Here is a 22,173-nt window from a genome sequence, read left to right as displayed (position 1 = left end):
CCCAATTTCACTTCACCCACTTGGCCACGATGGATGTGTGAGGTGGAAGGACCAAGTGCAGCTCTGCACTCCTGCTTCCCCAGGCACGAGCGCGGTAAGCCTCCAGCCCTGGGAAATCCTGTCCCGTGTGATGTGGTCAGGCGTCACCACAACACCAACACAACCTGTGAGCTTTGGAAGGTGGAGTAGTGGACCTGGGATACCACCCAAATCATGTTGAAACGACCATATAGCACCAATCAAACTGATTCAATTATTTGTTAAAGTATCCACGCCGTGAAATATTGTACTCGTTATAAATGTCATGAGTGACCTCTTTAATTGGGCAGATCTGTTTTCTGCCATGGATACAATTGTTTTGTTTCCACACATCTCGGTTGACACAGACCAGGCCAGCTCCTGTGGCGCTGCTGCCGTAAGACAGCGGTTGAGAGGGCTTCTCGGTCACTCACGGCGCTGCTCAATGTGCCCATCTCGTGTTGTCGACCCATTGGTGGATCAGGGCTTCCCCCCCCCCCACGCCGCACGGGTCGCGAAGGTTGTTTCAACAGCTCCTCCCCACGCTGGTGGGCCTGGAGTGGTGGCAGGGGAGCCAGACATCGGTGGGTTGGCTGCACCGCCCTCGAATGACCACGGCACCCACATCCCATTTTTGTCCACGCTGGCCGCCCAAGCTAGCGCTGCTATCCAGGCTCATACCAGCTTAGCTTCCAAGGTCTGATGGTATTGCGTGCTTTATTTTTCAGTTACGCAATATAAATTCAACCAAAGTTGTCATTTTTATACAAAATTTCACATCCACGAACGTTCGTTCAACCAGAAAATCCTATTCTCATGTAAACCTTGCAAATACAAGGATAAGGTAATCAAACAAATGTTGCACATATACTGCATTCTAATTCAACATTACATGCCTTTGCTGCGTTTCAGTGCAAGAACAGTCAAATGTAATGCGTATAACATTTGCAATGGCAGCACCACTGTTCATGATCTCGGCAGCAGCACACCATTTGCCAGCGTGCTTCTGTAACACCCAATCCTGGAGCCTGCACCAAGCAGGGCCCGACTTGTCCAGCCGGGAGGGGGCCTCGTGACGTGCATGGCGCCTGCCTTGCCACTCCCCTGGCTTGGAATCGGCTGCCGGTAAGTTTCTCATCCTCGGAATTTCTATGAAAGTCGAAATAATTTCCATATTTTCTGGATTACGAGGTACACTTTATCCTCTAGTTTAAAGCAAACGTCACGTGTGTGGGACCATATTTGTTGTAAATGTGTTGATGCCAGGCACAGGTGTTGGGGTGCGTCTTGTAATCGGAATAGGGTAGTGCAACTTCATGAGAAGAGGGTCGTTCCTCATGAAGTTGCACCGTAGTAGTTTGTGGTGACTTGGCTCAGACTGGAAGCTTTGATCAATTCAGCGAATCTGGTAACTCAAACGTAACTTGGGTCGTGCCCTTCGTCTGGCGTGAGGAGCCCCTTGCACAGGAGGTTTAGGACGTCGTAGTGCTTGACGTCGTACAGCGCCTCCAGCAGGCTCGGCACGCTGGCAGCGCGCGTGCTCGCCACGCGCAGCAGCTGCTCCGCATTGCCCAGCAGCAGCGCCTCGTCGCTCGTGATGCCCAGGCGGTGCGCCAGCTTGGACAGCAGATTCTGCTGGCTGCCTCCGCTGCTGGCGGTGAGGGAGGAGTTGAGCTTGAGCGTGAGCGCCTCCCTCAGCCTGAAGTCGAGCGAATCGATGGCCATGTCTGCGCACACGTCCACAGGGGGCAAGCCGCACGCGCCCGACGTTACTGCCGTGCCGAGCGGGCCTGGTGCAGGAGCGGGTCCGCAGGCTGCAGACCGGGCAGCTCCTCCTCCACACCAGCGGCGGGTGGTGACGTCCAATACACTGGCACGACGGGGGCATACCAGAACTCACCTTTAGTCTTCTTTAGGGCACGTCTGTATAGGTCTTCTACACGCTCAATCATTCTCTGAAAGATAGCGGGAAACAAAGTTTCCTGAATAAAAAACACGTCCCGTGTCCAGCAACAGCACCGACACTGAGGCTCTGTAAATGTGCAGCAGACAGAGTGGCTGAACTAAACCATTTCAGTTCTTTGCATAAAGTCTACAATTTGTGGCATTATCTCAAACGTTCCAGAAAAAAAACGCCACCTCAACATTTAAAAGCTATCGTAGAGCACCTTGCCTACAAAACATTACATCTCACAAATCCGTTCACGTGGCACGATCAACATCTCCGCCTGAACATTTTGCCAACACCCAGATGTCCCACGTGACCCAGTTGCGTTTGCGAGCCACCGCAGACCACCAGATTCCCATTCTCAAAAGCAGTGGCTGCATCGTAAACAAAAGAGAGGGAATGTTACAAGCTAAGGATAATAAAGGAGAAAGGCTAGAAAAGAGAAGCTGAAAGTAAGACACAACATTTTGACGTGAGCAAAACATTTCATCAATAGAACAGCAACTTTGGAGCAGACGCTCAGGCATCCATCCAGGCGGCGTCATCCATCCAGCAGAAACCGGTTCAAATGAGTACAGAAAAAGCAGAATGGTATCACGTTCACAATTGCCTTTCTGCATATTACAGGTGGAATGGTGTGGCTCAGTGCTTTCGTTGCGAATGTCAAATGAATTTCAAACAACCAAACAACTTTCCTTCGGTCGCCTACCACTGCACATAGCACGACATGCATCTTGTACCCACTGGCACGGTGCCACACCAGACACTCACAATTCTCCTTGATCCCTCCGGCTTGATGGGCACCGTGGGGAGGATACTGCAACAACAAAGAACAGCAGCAGCAGAATTATCTCAAACAACTGTCCTCTACGCAATCCTGGCGTGCATTTCACTGGCGGAACAACGTGGGAAGTCGATGCAAGGGTGCTGAGCACGACCTATTGACGTGACTTCTCAAACAGATTAGCTACTGCAGTCCTTGCTGGATGAAGTTCACTCCATCTACATCACAGATGCAGGTTACGGTGGGTGTCCCTTACAGAAGGAACACAAGGATATGTTGCTAAAAAAGGCCGTGTTCATTGTGAAGTCAGCAAGGCATAAGAGATGTGTTGGAGAGTAAACCCACAACATTTACAATTCGAGTATGACGTTTTGCTGGTGATTACAACAGTGCCGGATTATCCCAGTAGCAAAAGTAGCATATGCTACGGACCCCTCACTTTCAAGGACCCCGCACTTTCAAGGACCCCGCGCTCAATGCTTTCAAGCTATTAATTCCGGTTCAGTGATTCTGTACTTGCTCTATTACTATAGTACTATACTGCCTTCAACTTTTTATGAACGACTGGGTGTTTAAGGTTAGCGATTTGTCGTATTATCTGGCTGTATAGCAAATTAAAAACTACAATTACTTTACTGTGCAAGTAAACAATGTGTTTTAATATTCATGTTTTTTAAATTTAGGGCCCCGTTATAACATATGCTACAGGCCCCACACTAGCTTAATCCGCCACTGGATTACAACCAAGCTTCAAGCGTTTAGCCAGAATTGTGACGAAGTCTTCATCTTTTGGTCTTAAATAGGGTAACGGTGATGTCACCAATGTGAGCCTATCACGTGCGAATGATCCACTGGCATTTATATGACTCCATTAACCCTCCTCTGGTCTTCGCATTCAATGTGGGGTTACTCTCCAACACACCGGTGTGCTCAAGTACAGGAGTAACTCATTGGCACCTTTTATTTACGTGACAAACCTTACTAATTCGCTGTGTCGAGTTGGTGGCGGGTTTAACGACACATTTATAATTACGCGATCCAACTAAAAAATACCCGTTATTATGGCTAATATTGGTCGTGAACGCCGACCACGTGTTTTACTGAGCAAGCCACAGAGGTGCGTGCGGTCTCAGGCCTTGCCACGTTGTGCCTGGGAGGCACTGTCCAGGCTCTGCTTCGAAGGGGTCACGAGATGAGGCGCATTGCGGGAGATTTGGTCACAGGGGAGGTTGGGGAGCGCCGGCTCGGGCGGCGGTCCATGAGGAGTGGTGCAGGCCGGCACCCACCCCACTGGGTCTACACCCACCCTACTGGGTCTACACCCACCCCACTGGGGCTGCACCCACCCCACTGGGCCTGCACCCACCCCACTGGTCCTGCACCCACCCCACTGCACCCACCCCACTGCACCCACCCCACTGGGCCTGCACCCACCCCACTGGGCCTGCACCCACCCCACTGCACCCACCCCACTGCACCCACCCCACTGGGCCTGCACCCACCCCACTGGGCCTGCACCCACCCCACTGCACCCACCCCACTGGTCCTGCACCCACCCCACTGGTCCTGCACCCACCCCACTGGGCCTGCACCCACCCCACTGGGCCTGCACCCACCCCACTGGGGCTGCACCCACCCCACTGGTCCTGCACCCACCCCACTGGGGCTGCACCCATCCCACTGGGCCTGCCCACAACAGGGCCATTCTTTTGCCACGGAGGCGGTCTGCCACATGATGGTTGCGCCAAACTCTTGCAGACAGTGGTACGAAAGGAGCAACGTTAGGGTACATGAAAAGCAGACTTGTGTTCCTGCTGGGTGCGCTCCAGCTTCTCAAGCTGCTGGGCCTCCTTTCCAAGCGGCAAAGGCTCCTCAAAGGGCAACCGCGTGAACATCGTCTTCAGAGCCTGAAGTAAACGAGACTACTCTGTTCATAACGACCCAAAGAAGGTCAGCTCGGAATCTTCCCGTGTGTTCTCACCGCATCTCCCCTCAGGAGGAGGCTCACCGCCAACGTGCTGGAGCTCACCTGGGCCCCATGGAGGCGCGCCTGCTCCCGATGACTGACGGCTCCTTGCGCGGAACGGTCTTCTTCCGACTCTCATCACTGAGGGAAAAATAAAACTCAAAAACATAAGGCTAAAAAGAGTTATACATTCAAATCCATGAACATTCTTGCTCATCATTATTCACAGACACGAACTGGAAACTCAAGAGAGTGCAATGGCTACTGCCAAGGACACAAGCTTCGTGCTTGTGGGACGGGGCTCTATGTCCTGTATCAGGCCATTTCTGTAGGATTGTTATAAATGTAATTATCGGTGAACGTGCAGTCAGCGACTGATGTGCACAGCATAGAGGGCACAAGCTGCTGCTGTGCAGTTCTTCCTGTGTGGACTCTGTGACGCGATAACTAAACCAGCGTGCCGCTTGTGTTGAACAAATGCAGCTGAAAAGATGCACTCCCAGAAGGCTGTGTGGCCGATGGGATGTGTAAATATCTATTGTTAATGTACCTGGAAAGACAAAGAGAGAAGTGTGGCGTGATTGATAATTGTTACGTCTGCAATGAAATCTGCATCAGCCACCAGTCCCTCCTCCAAGGCAGTGTGAAGCATGCCCCTCTCGCTCGGCCACTGACAGGACAGGTAATGGCGTCTCAGGCTGCACGCGTGCTCCTTACGTCCATGTATTCGTATCGAAGGTTCGCGGCTTCTAGACTGCTCTGTCCGAGCAGACGCAGCGATCGTTGGTTGCCTCACCTGTCAGAATCATCCTTCACGAAGTTTGGAAATTTGACTTGTTTCACTCCAGAAGTTTGACCTAGGGTAAAGACGCAGCCACAGAGACCTGCTCATGCTCCCGGCTCTAAACCACAATGATACATTTCATACTCTGGTAAACTGTGTCCAAATTGAGTTAAGCAAAGTTAAACCACCCCCTTAAGAGGATTAAGTATGATTAAGTATTATTTTGTAGGTACATCGCTCTACTTTGTGCCTCTGGTTGTCCAACAGGTTGACACTTTGACGATGAAAATGGTGATCTTCATAACGAACTCTCTGGTGCGAGTTCGGTTTGAGGACTTTGCATTCAATGGCGACCACTCCATCTCAAATCCTGCCCATCGACCATCAACCCTTCTTACTGACACGTTCTGCACGAGTCCACTTTACTGTTTGAACGATGTCATGGACCTGCATCGCGCGCCTTCCTCTCTCTGCCTCTCAAATGCGATTCCAAGCACGCATCTCCTTGCTTCATTGACTACTTTCCACTTCCATGTATTATGCCAGTTACCGCATCCTGGGGACAAGGGCTGCTGTGTTACCCAGTTGTGGCCCTCTGAGAGAAATCTGCCACTGTTTGACAAACCCCTTGTCCATGAACTTTGATTTGCTAAAATTAGGCGCCTAAATCTGCTTTGCTTTGTACATTTTTATTACATGAACATTGCATAATTGAAGCTTCAGTACAAACCACACGTGTAATGCGGACGTAAACGACCTCCCGGAAGTGACGTCATGGGGGAAGGAGTTACGTCACGTGAGGGAGAGGGTTCAGGTCTATAAGGGGGGAAACCGGAAGCAGAGGGGGAGTGATCGGAGACTGGGAAAGTGTGAGGCCACGCAGGGCGAAGGGTGAGAGAGAGAGTGGCGAGATCGCCACACACACGGGCCACGAGGATCGGCACCGTCGGCCAACGGTGACCGACCCCGGGGCAACAGGAGCAGCGAGGAGGCTGCGGAGAGCAGCGGGTCTGCAAGAGAGGAGTTGGGCAGCGGGGGTCTGCGCGACGAGACAGCAGCGGGTCTGCTAGGAGGGAGTTGGGCTACGTGAGCGACAGCAGCCTGGGGCTGCAGAGCGAAGAGTATATAGGGGAGTGCCGTGAGGGAAAAGAGATCGAACCCAAATAAAGGACACAGGACAGAGAGAAGCGTCCGAGTCTTTTATTACACTGGTGTCAGAAGTGTAACGGCATGGCTAAACAACTGAGAAAAAAGAATATTCCGTCTCCGGCATCGGCTTCATCTTCCGACGACGATGACCTTCCTCCTGCGGTCGACCTGACTCCGGCAGAGGAGGAGATCCGTGCTAGGACGAGTGCGGGTCCGGGGGTCCAAGATGTCGCCGCGTCGGCGGACCCGTCTGCACCAAAGGACGCGGATTTAAGATGGAGTCAGATGGCGGTGCAACTTGAAACTCTCAAGAACGTACTTGCACAGTTGTGTGAGCTCGTCACGCCGAGGGCGGCGTCGGAAGGAGATGTTGGTGGTCCGCAGGAGCCCGGGTTGTCTTCGCTATCGACGCCATCGGCCACGCGGCAAGAAGACGCCATCTTGGGCGTGGCGCACGACGAAAGGCGGGAAGCCGCCATTTTGGGCCCTCCGCGACGGAAGGCCGCCATTTTGTCGACACCACGTTGCGACGCCATGTTGAACATGCCACCGGATGAGTCAGCGGCTGGAGGGAGCGCGCCAAGGAGCCGCAGCCGTCACCTAACGACTGTCAAGGAATTCTCCATCGGGGGCGATTGGAGTGCGTTCGCCTGCAGATTTTTGGCAGCGGTACGCTCGTCGTCGAGGAGAGTTCTTCCGACTCTCCTCGACGACGAGTCCGTTAGATTCTTTCGCTCTATAAAAGCCGCGAAGAAGAAAACATTGCGAGGTGTGTTCGACGAAATGGCAGACGCTTACGAGCCGCCGGATGATGCTCATCGCCGGTTTGTGCAACGACAACGCGCACCCGAGGAGTCCCCTGGTGGCATATAGGGGCGCGGTACTGGAGCTGGCTATGGCCGCATACCCGGAGACGGAGCCTGACCTGCTGGAACCTCTCATCCTGGGGAAGATGCTGGAGTTGTCCCGGGATCTCGGCATTCCTATGCCGGTGTGCGGTCACGAGAAGCTCACATCCCGGGCTGCGGCTAAATGTCTGGATGCCCAGTTCAACCTGCGCCGGTGGAAGCAAGTTACGGCGTGGACGGGGGGGCCCATCGTCGAAGGGGGAGCCTTGGGTTGGGACCCCAAGAAGGCAGTTTATGTGCCGGACGACAGGAGCCCGCAGGAGCTGTCGGCTGCCGCTGCTCCGTGGCCGGGCCGCGGTGGGCCGGGGCCGCGGGCTGTGCCGCCGACACGGCCGCGTCGGGACGGGGCGCCCGCAGCAAGGCGCAACGACATCGACTGTTTCCGCTGCGGGCATAAGGGCCATTACGCCAGGGACTGCTGGGCCTGCGTCCCGGGTCCGCCCCAGCAGGAGGCCTCGACAGGGGCCGCTCCAAGAAAGGATTCGCCAGCACAGGCAAGTCGGTGCGCACCAGACACCCGGCAAGGCTTGACACCTCACTCATCACCGTTGTCATGCGATCCGGGTGTTGTTAATATCGGGAGGCCATTAACTGCGCCTTGTCGCTCGGTAACACAGTGGCGTAAGTTGGCTCGGCGGGTCGTCGCGGCCGCTACCGGTTCGTTCACCGTACCTGGGTCGATACAAGGGGTGGACGTACGGATTTTGGTAGATTCCGGAGCGTCCGCGACCATTATTTCGGATGTAATATTCCATCTCTTGAACATCCCACCAGAGGCCGTGAGTCCGGCTTACGCTTCCTGCGTCGCCGCGAACGGGGGTAGTATGGGCATTGTGGGCCAGGTGGACGCTAACATCGCTATCGGGGGAGTGTCGGCCTCGGGAATTGTGTTAATTTCGAGGTCTCTTGCGGTTCCTTGTTTATTAGGGACCGATTTTCTGGCCAAAATGCCCATTCTAATTAGAATTAATGAGAACTGCATTGAATTACCGTAAGGCCGTAAAATTGCGTTTTTGCCATCGCCCTGGGGGCGACCTGCTCCTGTCGCCCAGGTGCAGGCGTTGTCCGAAGTGTCTGTTGATATTCCACCTGGCTCACAGATGCTCATTCCTTTGCGTTATCGGAAGCCTGTACCTGGTCGTCAAGGAGCCATTGGGGTTTTGTTGTCGCCGTCCGCCACCATCACGGGTGGATCGGCGCTGGTTGGGGCACAAACTATTGTCCGGCCAGACCAGCAGCCGTTTTTGCAGGTGCTTAACGCGAGTGCCGAAAGCGTGTGTGTGCCGGCGGGTACCGTTGTGGCACATGCCACTACTGCGTTTACAGCTCATGATGATCTGTCCAGCCGGGGTTTTGTTGGAGGTGTTTCGGGGCCCGGAGCTGCAGATGATCGCTGGATTGCTGATTTGTGTGGGGAGAATTCAGCTCTTTCCGGGGAACAATGTTGTGCGCTTCATAAATTATTATTTAGCTATTCTGATGTGTTTAGCTCCGACGATTTGGACTTAGGACGCACCTCGTTGCTTTACCATCATATTGACACAGGGGACACTGCCCCTATTCGGTTGAACTCGCATCGGATGAGTCCGGCTGAGCGAGAGCATGTTCGAGGGGCAGTGGATGACATGTAATATCTCCGTCTAACAGCCCGTGGGGCGCACCTGTTGTTTTGGTCAAGAAGAAAGATGGCAAATTGCGATTTTGTGTAGACTTTCGTAAATTAAATAAAGTGTCGGTGGCAGATGCGTATCCCCTGCCGCGTATGGACGACTCTCTCGATGCCTTGTCGGGGGCGAAGTTCTTTTCAACGCTAGATCTCTCTTCGGGCTTCTGGCAGCTTCCCCTTGACGAGTCCTCGCGAGAAAAGACTGCTTTCCGTACGCCGCATGGGTTATTCCATTTTAACTGTCTTCCGATGGGGCTGAATGCGGCCCCTGCCACTTTTCAGAGGTTGATGGAGTTGGTATTAACGGGGTTGCAGTGGGAGACATGTCTTATATATTTAGACGATATTATCGTCTTCAGCCGCACATTTGACGAGCATTTATCGCGGTTGGAGGCTGTGTTCACCAGGATGCGTTCTGCTAATTTGAAATTTAAGCCTAAGAAATGTCACCTACTGCAACACTCTGTGCGTTATTTGGGGCACATTGTCAGTGCGGACGGGGTGACCACAGATCCGGACAAAACTGCGTGCGTCCGCGATTGGCCAACCCCTGCCACGGTGGGGGATGTGCGTCGGTTTTTGGGGTTCGCCTCATATTATCGGAGGTTTGTTCCAAATTTTGCTACGATCACGAGGCCCTTGCATCTCCTTACGGGTAAAGGACACACATTTGCTTGGGGACCACCAGAGGAGGCGGCGTTTCGAGGCCTACGCGATCTATTGGCTACGGCACCGACGTTGGATTATCCGGATTTTGCACATCCCTTCATTCTGGATACGGACGCGAGTGACACGGGCATTGGGGCGGTGTTGTCTCAGTCCAAAGGTGGTGTGGAACGCGTGGTGGCGTATGGTAGCCGGGTTTTGTCTCCCGCTGAAACCCGCTACTGCGTCACTCGCAGGGAACTGTTGGCTATTGTTTTTTTTCTCCGCCAATTTCGACCGTATCTGTACGGTCGTTCGTTTATTGTTCGCACGGATCATGCAGCCTTGCAGTATGCTCTTAAAATGGACCAACCATCCGGCCAGCTGGCGCGGTGGTTGGACACGCTGCAAGAATTTTCCTTCCAAATTCACCATCAGAAGGGAGTGCGTCACGCTAATGCGGACGCACTTTCCAGGCTGCCGCAGCGATCCCCTTGCGCGTGTGCATCGGGGACGCATAGGTGTGGCCCGATTCAGCACCCCCCTCAGCCTGTCGCGCTGGCAGTCGAAGTGCCTGAAGCTCCGCTTGAGCCGGGGCCGGCTGATGGGGGACCGGCTGATGGCATTCTACATCTCCCGAGGTCTGTGTGGATTCGGGAACAAATGTTGGATGATTCTTTGGTAACGTTACGTAAGCGGCCTGTGAAGGGGAGTGGGGGACTCTGTGCGGGAGGCGTGCCGGAAACCGCTCTCCGTGATGGCTTGCTGATGTGGAGGGAAGGGATGCAGGAACGCTGGCGTCTTGTTGTACCGGCATCATTGCGGTACGAATTGATTAGGACTCTGCATTGTGACACGCTTTTACATCTGGGGGTGCAGAAGACGCTATTGACGCTGCAGCGAGACTACTATTGGCACGGCATGACGACGGATGTCGTCGGGCACGTTCGCGCGTGTCCCGATTGTGCCCGCCGTAAGCCACCTAAACATCCATATGTGCCGCCGATACAATCTATTCAGGTGTCTCGAGTTAATGAGTTGGTGGCGTTAGACATTTTGGGATCCTTTCCGCCATCCGCTAGAGGAAATAAATATTTGCTGGTAGGGGTGGAGTACCTCTCCCGCTGGCCGATGGCCTGGCCTTTGCCTGACCAGTCAGCGGCGTCTATCACAGACGCCTTTCTATTTGGGTATGTTATGGACAAAGGGGCGCCGGAGAGGCTCCTTACAGACCAAGGCCGGAATTTTTCGTCTAAATTGTTGGGGGAGGTGTGTGCGGCTCTGGGAACAAAAAAAATACGGACATCTCCCTACCACCCACAAACGGATGGTATGGTGGAACGGCTTAATCGGACCCTGTCCGCCATGTTGTGCCACACGGTTAGTGAAAAACAATCGGATTGGGATTTGCATATCCCTGGGGTGCTTTCAGCGTACCGGATGACGCCGCATGCGGCTACAGGATATTCGCCGTTTTTTCTAATGTACGGTCGTGAAAACGTACCGCCGATTAATGAACAGTTGGGAACCGGAGCGAGGGGACCTGCTAAGCCTTTTCCTGATTATATTCAGGACACCGTTCGCCGAGTCACTGAGGCGCGGGAAGGGGCCCGCATGGCTACGGCCAAAGCCCAGGCTCGGAACGAGCGGTGTGCGCGACGTTCAAAAGGGGAATGCCCCTGGAAAACGGGGGACCTGGCCTGGCTCCATTGTCCACAGGTGCGGCCAGGTACCTCTCCTAAGTTACATAAACCATGGCACGGGCCGGTTCGCCTCATCGAGGTTCCCAACCCACAGTCGGCGCGTGTTCGGTTTGGTTCTCGGCGTTGGTTCGTCCACACAGCTCGGTTGAAACCATACGTGGCCCCTCGACCGGATGCGTCATCTCCTGAGGTTGCCTTGCCGGGGTCTGTTGCTGCCGACTCGCCCTTGCCTGTGCCTGCTGACCTTGCAAGAGCGCCTGTCGTGCCTTTCACAGACGAGCCGGCCGTGACGCGGCAGGGGAAAGAAGACTCAGCTCGGGGTGCGCCTACCACGGCTGCGGAACCTTTGAGGCCCGCAGCCCTTCCAACCCCGCCGCGGACGCGATTGCGGGACGCCTCTGATGCTGCGCCTTCGAGAATAGGGGACCGGGACGTTGCCAGGCCTCCAATAGCGACAGACGAACTTCAACCTGTCGCCCTTAAAACCCTGCCACGTTCCCGCTCGGCGGGAGGGCCACCGACCGTCCGGGACGGCCCGGCGACCCGCACCCGCTCGAAATCCCTCACATTTCGTTAATTATTGTGTTGTGTTCTTGTTCTTTCGGTATATTATCGTGTGTTCTGTGTCCTTTTTCGTATTCGGTCGTGTTCGCTCGCATTGCTTGTTGGAGTTGTGTTCAGCCGAGGTCGGCTGGATTTTCTCTACGGGGTAGGGTGGTGTAATGCGGGCGTAAACGACCTCCCGGAAGTGACGTCATGGGGGGAGAGGGTTCAGGTCTATAAGGGGGGAAACCGGAAGCAATAGGGGGAGTGATCGGAGACTGGGAAAGTGTGAGGCCACGCAGGGCGAAGGGTGAGAGAGAGAGTGGCGAGATCGCCACACACACGGGCCACGAGGATCGGCACCGTCGGCCAACGGTGACCGACCCCGGGGCAACAGGAGCAGCGAGGAGGCTGCGGAGAGCAGCGGGTCTGCAAGAGAGGAGTTGAGCAGCGGGGGTCTGCGCGACGAGACAGCAGCGGGTCTACTAGGAGGGAGTTGGGCTACGTGAGCGACAGCAGCCTGGGGCTGCAGAGCGAAGAGTATATAGGGGAGTGCCGTGAGGGAAAAGAGATCGAACCCAAATAAAGGACACAGGACAGAGAGAGAAGCGTCCGAGTCTTTTATTACACATGCATTGAATTTTTGTTACACAAATGACATGGTCGCAATATAATCATTTACAAGTAGCTGTAAGAATTTTTTACTTACAATAATTTACAGTAGATTTAATCGATGGAAATTAATTACAGCATTATTGTTCATGCCAGTGACTATGAAATAAACGAACTCACCATTTTTCTTGTCGCTCTGAAATTAAAAGCAAAGATTAACCATCACGTCGTGTGCATTATATCACTGGTTCACTTGCTGGCGAATGCCCCTTCTGAGTTTGGCCATGGGAATACGCTCACATCTCCATCGCCAACAGTGAATATATAAAAAGTGACGCGTTGCAGTCATCCTGGTGAATCTGCCTCTTAACCAGTCGCCTCTTAAACATCCACACAGACGCGTGTCCGCGTGGAGAGGCTGAGCCGTGATGAAGACGCCACTGGGTCCGTGCCCTCTCCATTCACCGAGAGCAAAGCCAGGGGTGGAGGAGATGCCGATTATTCCACTCCTTTATCCAGGAAATGCTCCTCGAGTCTCAACTCTTTTTAAGGAATGTCCTACCAAGTCTTTTTGCAGGAGGGGGCGAAGTGCGATCCCAATTTAGCCGGGCGGTGGTGGTGCGTGCCCGTGGAGGCAGCGAGGGTTGGTGGATCGCCGCACACACAAACGTTGTGAAACTCCCTTCCCGTGGGCGTGGAGGTGCCATGCCCTGGCTCGCCAGGAGACGGTGGCACAGCACTCACGTGGACTGGTGCGGACACCTCGCCGGGCACAAGCGGATCTCGCCACTTTACGGCAGTAAACAAACGTCATGTAGCCAAGGAGAAGCGCTTCTCACGGCAATGATTTACATGGAGGATTGGCGGGCTCGCATCTGGATGAGAGAAAGCTGAATGTGCATCGCCAATCCCGGGGGCACTGGTGATACCCATCGACTTTGTATCGGGATGAAGAGATCGTTTTACCTTATCGGATTTCCTGTTGGTGTTGTGTTGAGAGTGGCTACTGGGGAAACAGAACACGCGGTATACGGCATGAGAAACGTTCACGCAAATGTATGTTAATCACGGAAGCACACTGCGTGTATCCGGCAGTGTGTGGCAATCCAATCTCCGTCTCGTCCAGGGGATGTCACCACTCGTGAATGAGTGCCCAAATCCACATCGACAGTCTCTCTGTGTAGAACCACTTCCCATTTTTAACTCATGTAGCTCCCAACGTAAGCTAATTCTAACCAGCATTTGAATATATTGCCTTATAAAACACATGGCCAGCGCTCATGTCAACTGAACTAATCATTTTGAATGAGTTTCGACTCATATAATAGCTTTCCAATCTCAAACATTGTTATACAGTTTTGGAAACACCTTTTAAACTTACTCGAATGCTTGCAATCTGCTAACACGACATTTAAAAGCAGATTGTAACACTGTCCTGGGAAGCCTTTGGTTGGACGAAAAGAGAATGGAAGATAACTCACGATTTCAAAGAGTTCAAAAGGTCTTGGCAATGCTCGCACTTGCAGTTCTTCAGCTTGTCGCAGACGCTTGGGAAGGTGCTGTGGCGTCGTTGATGCAGCAACGGTCTGACAGCCATGAACATGCACAGGCGTGAGCCGTGAGTAGTGAGCTTCACTCATCACTCAGCCATTAACACGCAGGCGTGAGCTGTGAGTGGTGAGCTCCAATCATCATTCAGCCATGCACAGGCGTGAGCTGTGAGTGGTGAGCTCCACTCATCACTCAGCCATGAACATGCACAGGCGTGAGCCGTGAGTAGTGAGCTCCACTCATTCACTCAGCCATGTACACACAGGCATTAGCCGTGAGAAGTGAGCTCCACTCATCACTCAGCCATTAACACGCAGGCGTGAGCTGTGAGTAGTGAGCCCCACTCATTAATTCAGCCATGAGCAGGCGTGAGCCATGAGTAGTGAGCTCCACCCATCACTCAGCCATGCACAGGCGTGAGCCGTGAGTAGTGAGCTCCACTCATCACTCAGCCATGCACAGGCGTGAGCCGTGAGTAGTGAGCGCCACTCATCACTCAGCCATGCACAGGCGTGAGCTGTGAGTAGTGAGCTCCACTCATCACTCAGCCATGCACAGGCGTGAGCCGTGAGTAGTGAGCTCCACTCATCACTCAGCCATGCACAGGCGTGAGCCGTGAGTACTGAGCTCCACTCATTCACTCAGCCATGCACAGGCGTGAGCCGTGAGTAGTGAGCCCCACTCATTCACTGAACCATGCACAGGCGTGAGCTGTGAGTATTGAGCTCCACTCATCACTCAGCCATGTATAAGCAGGTGTGAGTTTTTATGCACAGCTCCAGAGACATAGATCTCCTGTATAGCCTGAACATACTTTTGGGGCAAGTGCTGTTAGTGAGCACCTATTAAGGCCGGTACGGCACATGAAGGGGTGGGTGGCTAGCACCACACCGCCTTTGTCTCCCGAGTGCTGATGTTTTACAAATCGTACCAGGTACTCATTTGAGGCTGATTCGACTTAGGGGTGGCCCAGGACCGTATCAAATATTCACCACTGTAATTGGTTGTGAGCGGGAATCAAACTCGATGTACACTAGCACGTATGCTATGTTTGTCTCATTTGAGAGGGGGGAGTTACAGAGAAGGAAATGAAATGCTCAGGGTCATTAAAATTAACATTGGTGTGCATCTGTTGTGACTCAACTGCCGTCCACTCATGCGCGACTGTCCTGCTGGATCGAACGTGGCCTCCTCAGAAGGGCTGTACTGCAAGTCTCTGGCAGTCTTCATCCTGAACCAAAAGGGCAAGACAAGATGTTCCGCACGTCGATATGCTGGGCCATTTAAGCGCCCAACAAACGCACATCCTTAAATCTTTACCGGATAAACACGAGCAACGAGAACAGCCGGTGCTGGGCTCGTTATGCTGCAATTTACCTTTCTGTTGGCAAGAGCGGAATTGTGGCTTGTGTAGCTGCAAAGAAGACAAAGATATGATACATTTAGTTGTGTTGGTGCTGTTGAGAAAGTAGTACATTCAAAGAGTGCTGGCCGGGTGCTGAGCATTTTTTTCACGTTATAAGTTTTTGAGCCGGCTGGCCAGGACAGGGCAAATCCTCACCCACTCGAGTCAATTCAGAGCATCAGTGCAGTACACGCAATGTGCACATTTTATATTTTCATTCAGGTGCCTTAAATGTATCAATAAAACCTCACCGACCGAGTCTCGAGGTTCTTTTTCAGGGGACGTTTTGCTAATTGCTCGATTGAACGAGCGTCCCCATTGGGTAAGGTGGCGAGCGTCGCCTCGTCATGGCGCTCGCCAGCGAGTGGAGATCTCTCCCAAATGCGCCGTGGCGTGCGCGGTGCGTCCCCGCGCGCTGCTCTCACCCGAGGTCGCTCGGCAGCCGGATGAGATCCTCTGACACCAGGAGGCCACCGGGTTCACGAGGCGGCCAGTGGCCCGCCGGCGCGGCCCACAGACCGCCCACACGACCAGGACCACCAACAGCAGCAGCACGCCCAGCAGCATATAGAACAGCGGCCGTATGTGCTCGTGGGATGAAGTTGGCACTGCAAGACGACACGAGGGCAACAGGCGTCACCTCCAATCGTCTCCACAAGAAATGCGACGGACACCAATGGTCACGGCGCAAGCGGTCGACGGCCCACGGTCTGCGTCCGGCACATGGCGCGGCCTTGGCCGGCGCAGTCACGGCCGACGTGGTTCTGACTGGCTGGCGAGCGTTCGCGTACCATCGCCGCTTTCCGTCGGCTCACACCGGGCTGTTCTCCGCGAGCTGGCTACAGTGATGTCGCGTTCATTCTGATCCTCGCCCATGGAGATTAGCGCCGCCACATTTCTCATTAGAACCGGGAGCGACATTGACGTTTGACCGATAACGAAACAGGCGCTGTCACACCTTAGTGGCGTGAGTGAGAATACTCACCGGCATGGGGGATTCTGACGTTTGCGGTAGCGCGAACATCCCCACATTCTAGAGGAAACACACACATAATATAGAGTGAAATATGGCATAAGCCAGCAACAATCACGATTCTAAACACTTATCCAGAAAACTCATGGATTCTGACAGATTCTTCATGCCCTAAAGTTACCTCGTCCATGACTTCACTTTATCTGTGCTGCTACTTCAACAAACGTCTCAACCCATGCATCGCAAAATATTGCAATATAGCGAAGTTTAAACCAGTACAATGACAAACTGGCCATTGGTAAAAACGCAGCTGTGGTGTAAACAACAAAGTTATAGCAGATGTATCAACTTTTAGGTTCCGGGAGCTTCAGTCGGGCTATAAACATCTCAAATGAAATAGATAATCAGACCATATCTCCGTTTTATATAAAGAATACTAAAGTATTCTTTACACAACCCATTGGCCCTGTGACCATCTGGGAGTGAATTATTTCAGCAGCATCATTTCAGTCAAAGTAAATTCTGGACCGATTTCGACACGCGGTGTCTCATCATCAGCAGCATCATCATCAGCAGCATCATCATCAGCATCATCAGCAGCAGAGTCCGTGTTGATGGACATCTGTGACGAGCCAGTGAAGTCGCTCCCACCGGGGAACTTTGTTGTTGTGGCTCTCCTGCAGTCGCAGCACTCGTTCTTGTTGTATCTGTTGCTCGAGTCCGGGGACAGCAACGCGCAATGGTAAAACCTGCAGAGAGCGACGCACACGAACCATCAACAATCTCAAGCCATCGAAACTCAACACATTCGTCAATCTTATCTTTGAAAGAATTAGGTATACAGACCCTTATTCCGAGGGGCTTAAAAGCAATCATACAATTGTACTTAAGACAGTGGTTGAGATAATAAAGAGTGGGGTTATTAAAAGTGGAGGTGTCGTTATGGTGACAAGAGAACAGGCAGGAGAGGTCAAGGAGGGGTTGGGGTGGGCCTGGTCGTAGCTAGGGGGCGGGGAGTAGCAGTCGGATGGGCTAGGCCGCTAGGCCACTAGGGAGAAGAGGAATATACATCGTAGCATCTCCACAATGAAGAACGGACATTTCCATAAATAACACCTATTATATGTTTATCCCTTTTAGGGTCACGGCGTTATTAACGGATGTGTGCAGTTATTGCTATTTATGCTCATGCTCCGCTGCCAATGCAGCATCGCAAACCATCGTTTCCTGCGCAGTCAAAGCAGAGGAACATGGGGCTTGGAGGAGACCACGTGGTCAACGAGCAGAGTGGCCAGGGAGGGGGGGCAGAGATCTTCCAAGGAGATTGAGGCAGTGGCAGAGGGAAGACCCCAAAGGGGATCCAGACAAAGGGGAATGAGATCAGCGCAGCAACAAGCGGATGGACCGTGGCTGACTCGCGACGAGTGGCTGCTCACTGAGCAAAGGCAACGACAAAGGAATTGAAACGGGCGGCGGTGGTGGAGCGCTCACCCGGGCAGACACTCCCCGCAGACCGAGTCGTGCTGCTTGTCGCCGCCCTGCTGTGTCTTGGCGTTGTAGAGTTCGCAGTCGACGTGCGGCTGGCACTTGCCATAGCCCAGTTTGTCGCTGTAGTAGCCCGCGGGACACGCCTCGCACGTCGTGCCGTCCCCATAGTCGTGGCCGCAGACCTGCACGTGGCACGTTCGCGACCCGGGCCGGTGACCCCCAGGTCGGTGTCAAGAGGTCAGTGGGCCCTTGCTGTGAATCCCAGCACACGGCTCACCGCCACTCCCCGCCAACTCGCACAGCTGTTGCTTGGTCGGCATTCCACATCCAACGAGTTTGGCATGGAGCCCTTCCCACAGTCGACTCAACATGCTCATCAGTAACACTGTGGCGTTAAAATAAAAAATATATAATCGGCCAAGTTACCAATGACCCTGCAATTGTAGAATGTGATTGTGGTAAAGTATACACGTAATTATAAAGGTCAACTTTAGGGATTCAGAGGTTCGTGGATTGATGGATTAAAATCAATTCCAGTTGCTCTCAACAAGTGTATCGAGTAACGTGCATCAGAATGGATGCCATGAAACCTCGTGGTTGCGTTTTCCTGCATACATCTCTCTTTCTAGGTGACCTAACAATCCAGAGTGCCTGTTTCTCTTTCCACTCATCACGAGGCGTGTGCAATTAATGTGTAGACGTGGATGGCGGTGGAGCACATGGGGTAGTGACTGGAAGCGTGGCTGCGAAGAACCAGATTGTCTGATTCGTTGGTTTGAAGCGCATCACCTGATTGGGCTCCTCTCCTGGGGGGCACTGTCGGCAAGGCTGGCACAGTCCGTTGGACAGGAACTGGTGCTCCCCACACATGGGCGCGCGTGCAGCCACGCAGGTGACGAGCTGCCGATACAGAAGATGCGGCGGTGAGCAAACTCGACGGACGTTGCAACTACCAGCCGTGCATACCCTGGCTCGGGATGGTGAGGCCGGGTAAGTGGAACGCAGAGGGTCGACTCACTGTGCCGAGCACGAGGAGGAGCGACACCCCGGCCGCCACGGAGGCTGCGTGGGGCGGCACGACACGGCACGGTGGGCAGCCCATGCTCCCACGCTGCAGACAGCATGACCAGCAACACCATCAACATCACCATAAACATTGTAAGCATCAACATTATCATCATTAACATCATTATCATTGTATTAATAAACAAGTGCAGTTTACATGTCATGTGAAAATCTGTTTCAGCTCAGCAATCAAAAATTAGAGAGTAAAACATCATATTCGCATTTATCGCCCTCAAACCCTCCAGATAACGACCTTTGTAGTCCTAGGTGAAAAAATTACAACATCGAGATATTTGACTCCCACTTCTTCCAAAAAATTTGGGCCCATATTCAAGGGGTGGCTTTGCAGATGTTTCTAGTTGTGAGCACAATTTTAGACGGGCCAGGTGGCTCAGCAGTGGAACGAGTGGCTCACAGTCGCGAGGTTGTGAGCTCGGATCCTGGGTGGGGGTTGACTCATGAGGGACAATAGTTTTACCGCCTCTGTGGGAAAGTCAAGTGGTCGCCCTATGGATATACTCACCCCTGCCATAGGAATGTTGAATTTCACTGGCTCGGAGCTGTGAACTGGAGATGAGCACCTCCACAATGCTCAACTGAGAAAGCAATCACTTTGACTACGCGATTCGACTCTATAAGTGCCAACGTTCAGCTTTTTAGCCTTGCTGGAACTTCATGAAAATTGACATTCATTCCGTCTCATGACGAGCAAATCAAGAGTAACTGGTCACGGGCATTACCAGCTACTTACCATTATAACACTCCACCAAAAATACCTGCATTAAATGTCACATTGGGACTATAGCACCCTTCATAGCCTCCAGATATGATCTAGCATTGGGCTATGTTCAACAAATATTTGTTTTCATTCACCCAATTCTGGGTGGCACGGATTGAATTTTTTTGGTTTTGGAGATTTTTCTCGTGACATTTGTTAATGTGCTGCATTATCTTCAACGGAGCGAAATGCTTAGGAAATGACATTACTTCTACTGGTATGTTCTAATATCACATACACATCTAATATCACATACACGATTGCTTTGTATTGAGTTGTGCCCACCTGGGACCCGTAAGGGTAGGAATTCCCTGGTATAGTGACGTATTCTTTTTCACGATGCAGTGTGTTTACCTCTTGGCCTATGGCTCACTCCGACAATAACTTCAGGAATGGCATCACAGCCTCTTGTACGTATCATCATCAGCAACCACGCCTCGGATAGTCACCACGCCACGAAGAAGTATGTGCTGAACTATTCACGTACGCCGCTTTAATCACTGCTCGGGTGCAGACGAGGACAACGAGCACCTTGCTACCTTTAAACAGAGGCACCAAGTGATCCTCATTCGTGTCGTGTTAAACCTGCCAATGTTTGGCATCGCATCTTCACTTGGCTGAACCTTGGTGTTCTTCACGTGGCAGTTTTGCATGCATACTGCACTGCAGTGTTTTCTTCATTCATCGTATTGCCCCGACTCTTTGGAAGTGAAGATCAAATCAGAACAGACGGCCAGGTGGGTGAGAGGTCCGAGAGGCTAAGCCGGCACAGTCGAGGCCTGGGATCGAATCAGGATTTTAGCCGCCCGTGGGTAAAGCCGGGTTCTCAAGTACAGTGAGTTCATGTTCTCAAGTACAGTGAGTTCGTGTTCTCAAGTACAGTGAGTTCGTGTTCTCAAGTACAGTGAGTTCGTGTTTCCAGCCCAGTCACGAACGACTGGTACTGGCACAGGAGGTCCCATGCTAGTTCTGTGATAGCTCCTTCCTTGGAAAATTCACAAACACTGCTCTGAGAGTTTCCAATTGATTCTTCATATCGTGACACATTGCCGATAGCGTAATTCGATACAAATACAAAAATAAGCAGGGCCTTTCTCAGCAATGAAACTGACATACGTGACTCGGATCATACACTCGCTGATATTTTCAAAATTTAACTGAAAAACCTGAAAGGCTGGTTTGGAAGTGAAATAAAAAAAAAATCTCCACAAATAATGAAACATTTTAAACATTGCAAGTACAGTAATTTAAATATATCTGAATAAACAAAGTTTAAAAGAATTACTGTGCTGTAGGCATATTTAAATGTACTGTATCAGGTCAGTAACGCATTCCCTTAACCTCACACTGAGCTTACATACACGTCATAGGACCAATGTCTGCTTGTCCTCTGATCCTCGTGTATACAAGTCAGAGCAGCGGTACTTCCACCAGCGTTCACGTGCCAAAGCTCGCAGGCCTCAGTGTGCAGGGCCCCCCAGTCAACCCATCATTTGGCCACGCAGCAACCCCCCCCTGCCCACTGCACTGAGCGTGACCTCCACGGAGACCAGTCGCTCTGGTGGCGAGGGCCGAGCCCTCTCCATCGCTGTGCCACGACCCAGCAAGCTGCCGGAGGGATTACGGAATGAGCTCGCATTACCGTACACACTGACAGCACCTGCTTGTCACGCAATGGGCCCCAGAGTAAGCAGAGCCCACGGTGTAAACAGAGTCCACGGCGAAGCCCTCTCTGGTTCGCAGCGAGAGCCCCGGGCTGACAGTCCGCCTATTGCTGGGCGGCATTCTTCTGTGATTGCTGTCAGCAGTGGCCGACCTCGGGAGACGCAGTGGGAAAACCAGTTCCTCGCCCAGTGTCGCAGTCAGCCATTTGGCGCGCACGAGACAAACCAGCCCTCGTGCCTGCGGCTAATGCGGCTGCTTCGTAGTCACCATGTTGCGGAGAGCTGCAGCTGCTTTGCACCACCGGTAACACAAGCGGCACTCGCCAGCATCTTGCTGGATATGCTCAGAACGGTGACGACGGGGGGGGGGGGGTGTTATTGGCGCGAGTTCTGCCAATGAGGTGGACCGGAGAAATACCGAGTAGCGAGTTTCACGGCGCCTCCTCGTGTCACGGGGACGTGTCGATGAGGCGAGGAGGCCACTCACGGAGCGGGGGCTCCGCGCCTCGCCGCGCCTCTCCAT

General features: G+C 52.9%; 1 protein-coding gene across 1 annotated transcript; it reads right to left on the bottom strand.

Annotated features, from left to right (window-relative positions):
- Positions 1-1,431: 1,431 nt before the first annotated feature.
- LOC144944423 (tumor necrosis factor receptor superfamily member EDAR-like) lies at positions 1,432-22,173 on the bottom strand. The gene is made up of 17 exons (XM_078872562.1): positions 22,138-22,173; positions 19,162-19,254; positions 18,933-19,043; positions 18,147-18,325; positions 17,307-17,404; positions 16,668-16,715; positions 16,108-16,290; positions 15,655-15,691; positions 15,422-15,508; positions 14,208-14,312; positions 13,693-13,732; positions 12,907-12,922; positions 5,513-5,573; positions 4,780-4,857; positions 2,738-2,783; positions 1,919-1,973; positions 1,432-1,745 (listed from the first exon to the last, which is right to left on the bottom strand). Exons 1-17 carry the CDS (start codon positions 22,171-22,173, stop codon positions 1,432-1,434), a joined length of 1,587 nt encoding a protein of 528 aa, XP_078728688.1.

This window comes from Lampetra fluviatilis, chromosome 34, assembly GCF_964198595.1.
Source record: "Lampetra fluviatilis chromosome 34, kcLamFluv1.1, whole genome shotgun sequence".
Taxonomy (NCBI): Eukaryota; Metazoa; Chordata; class Hyperoartia; order Petromyzontiformes; family Petromyzontidae; genus Lampetra; species Lampetra fluviatilis.
Note: the sequence above shows the minus strand (reverse complement) of the source record. Positions and strands in the feature narration are given on the sequence as shown.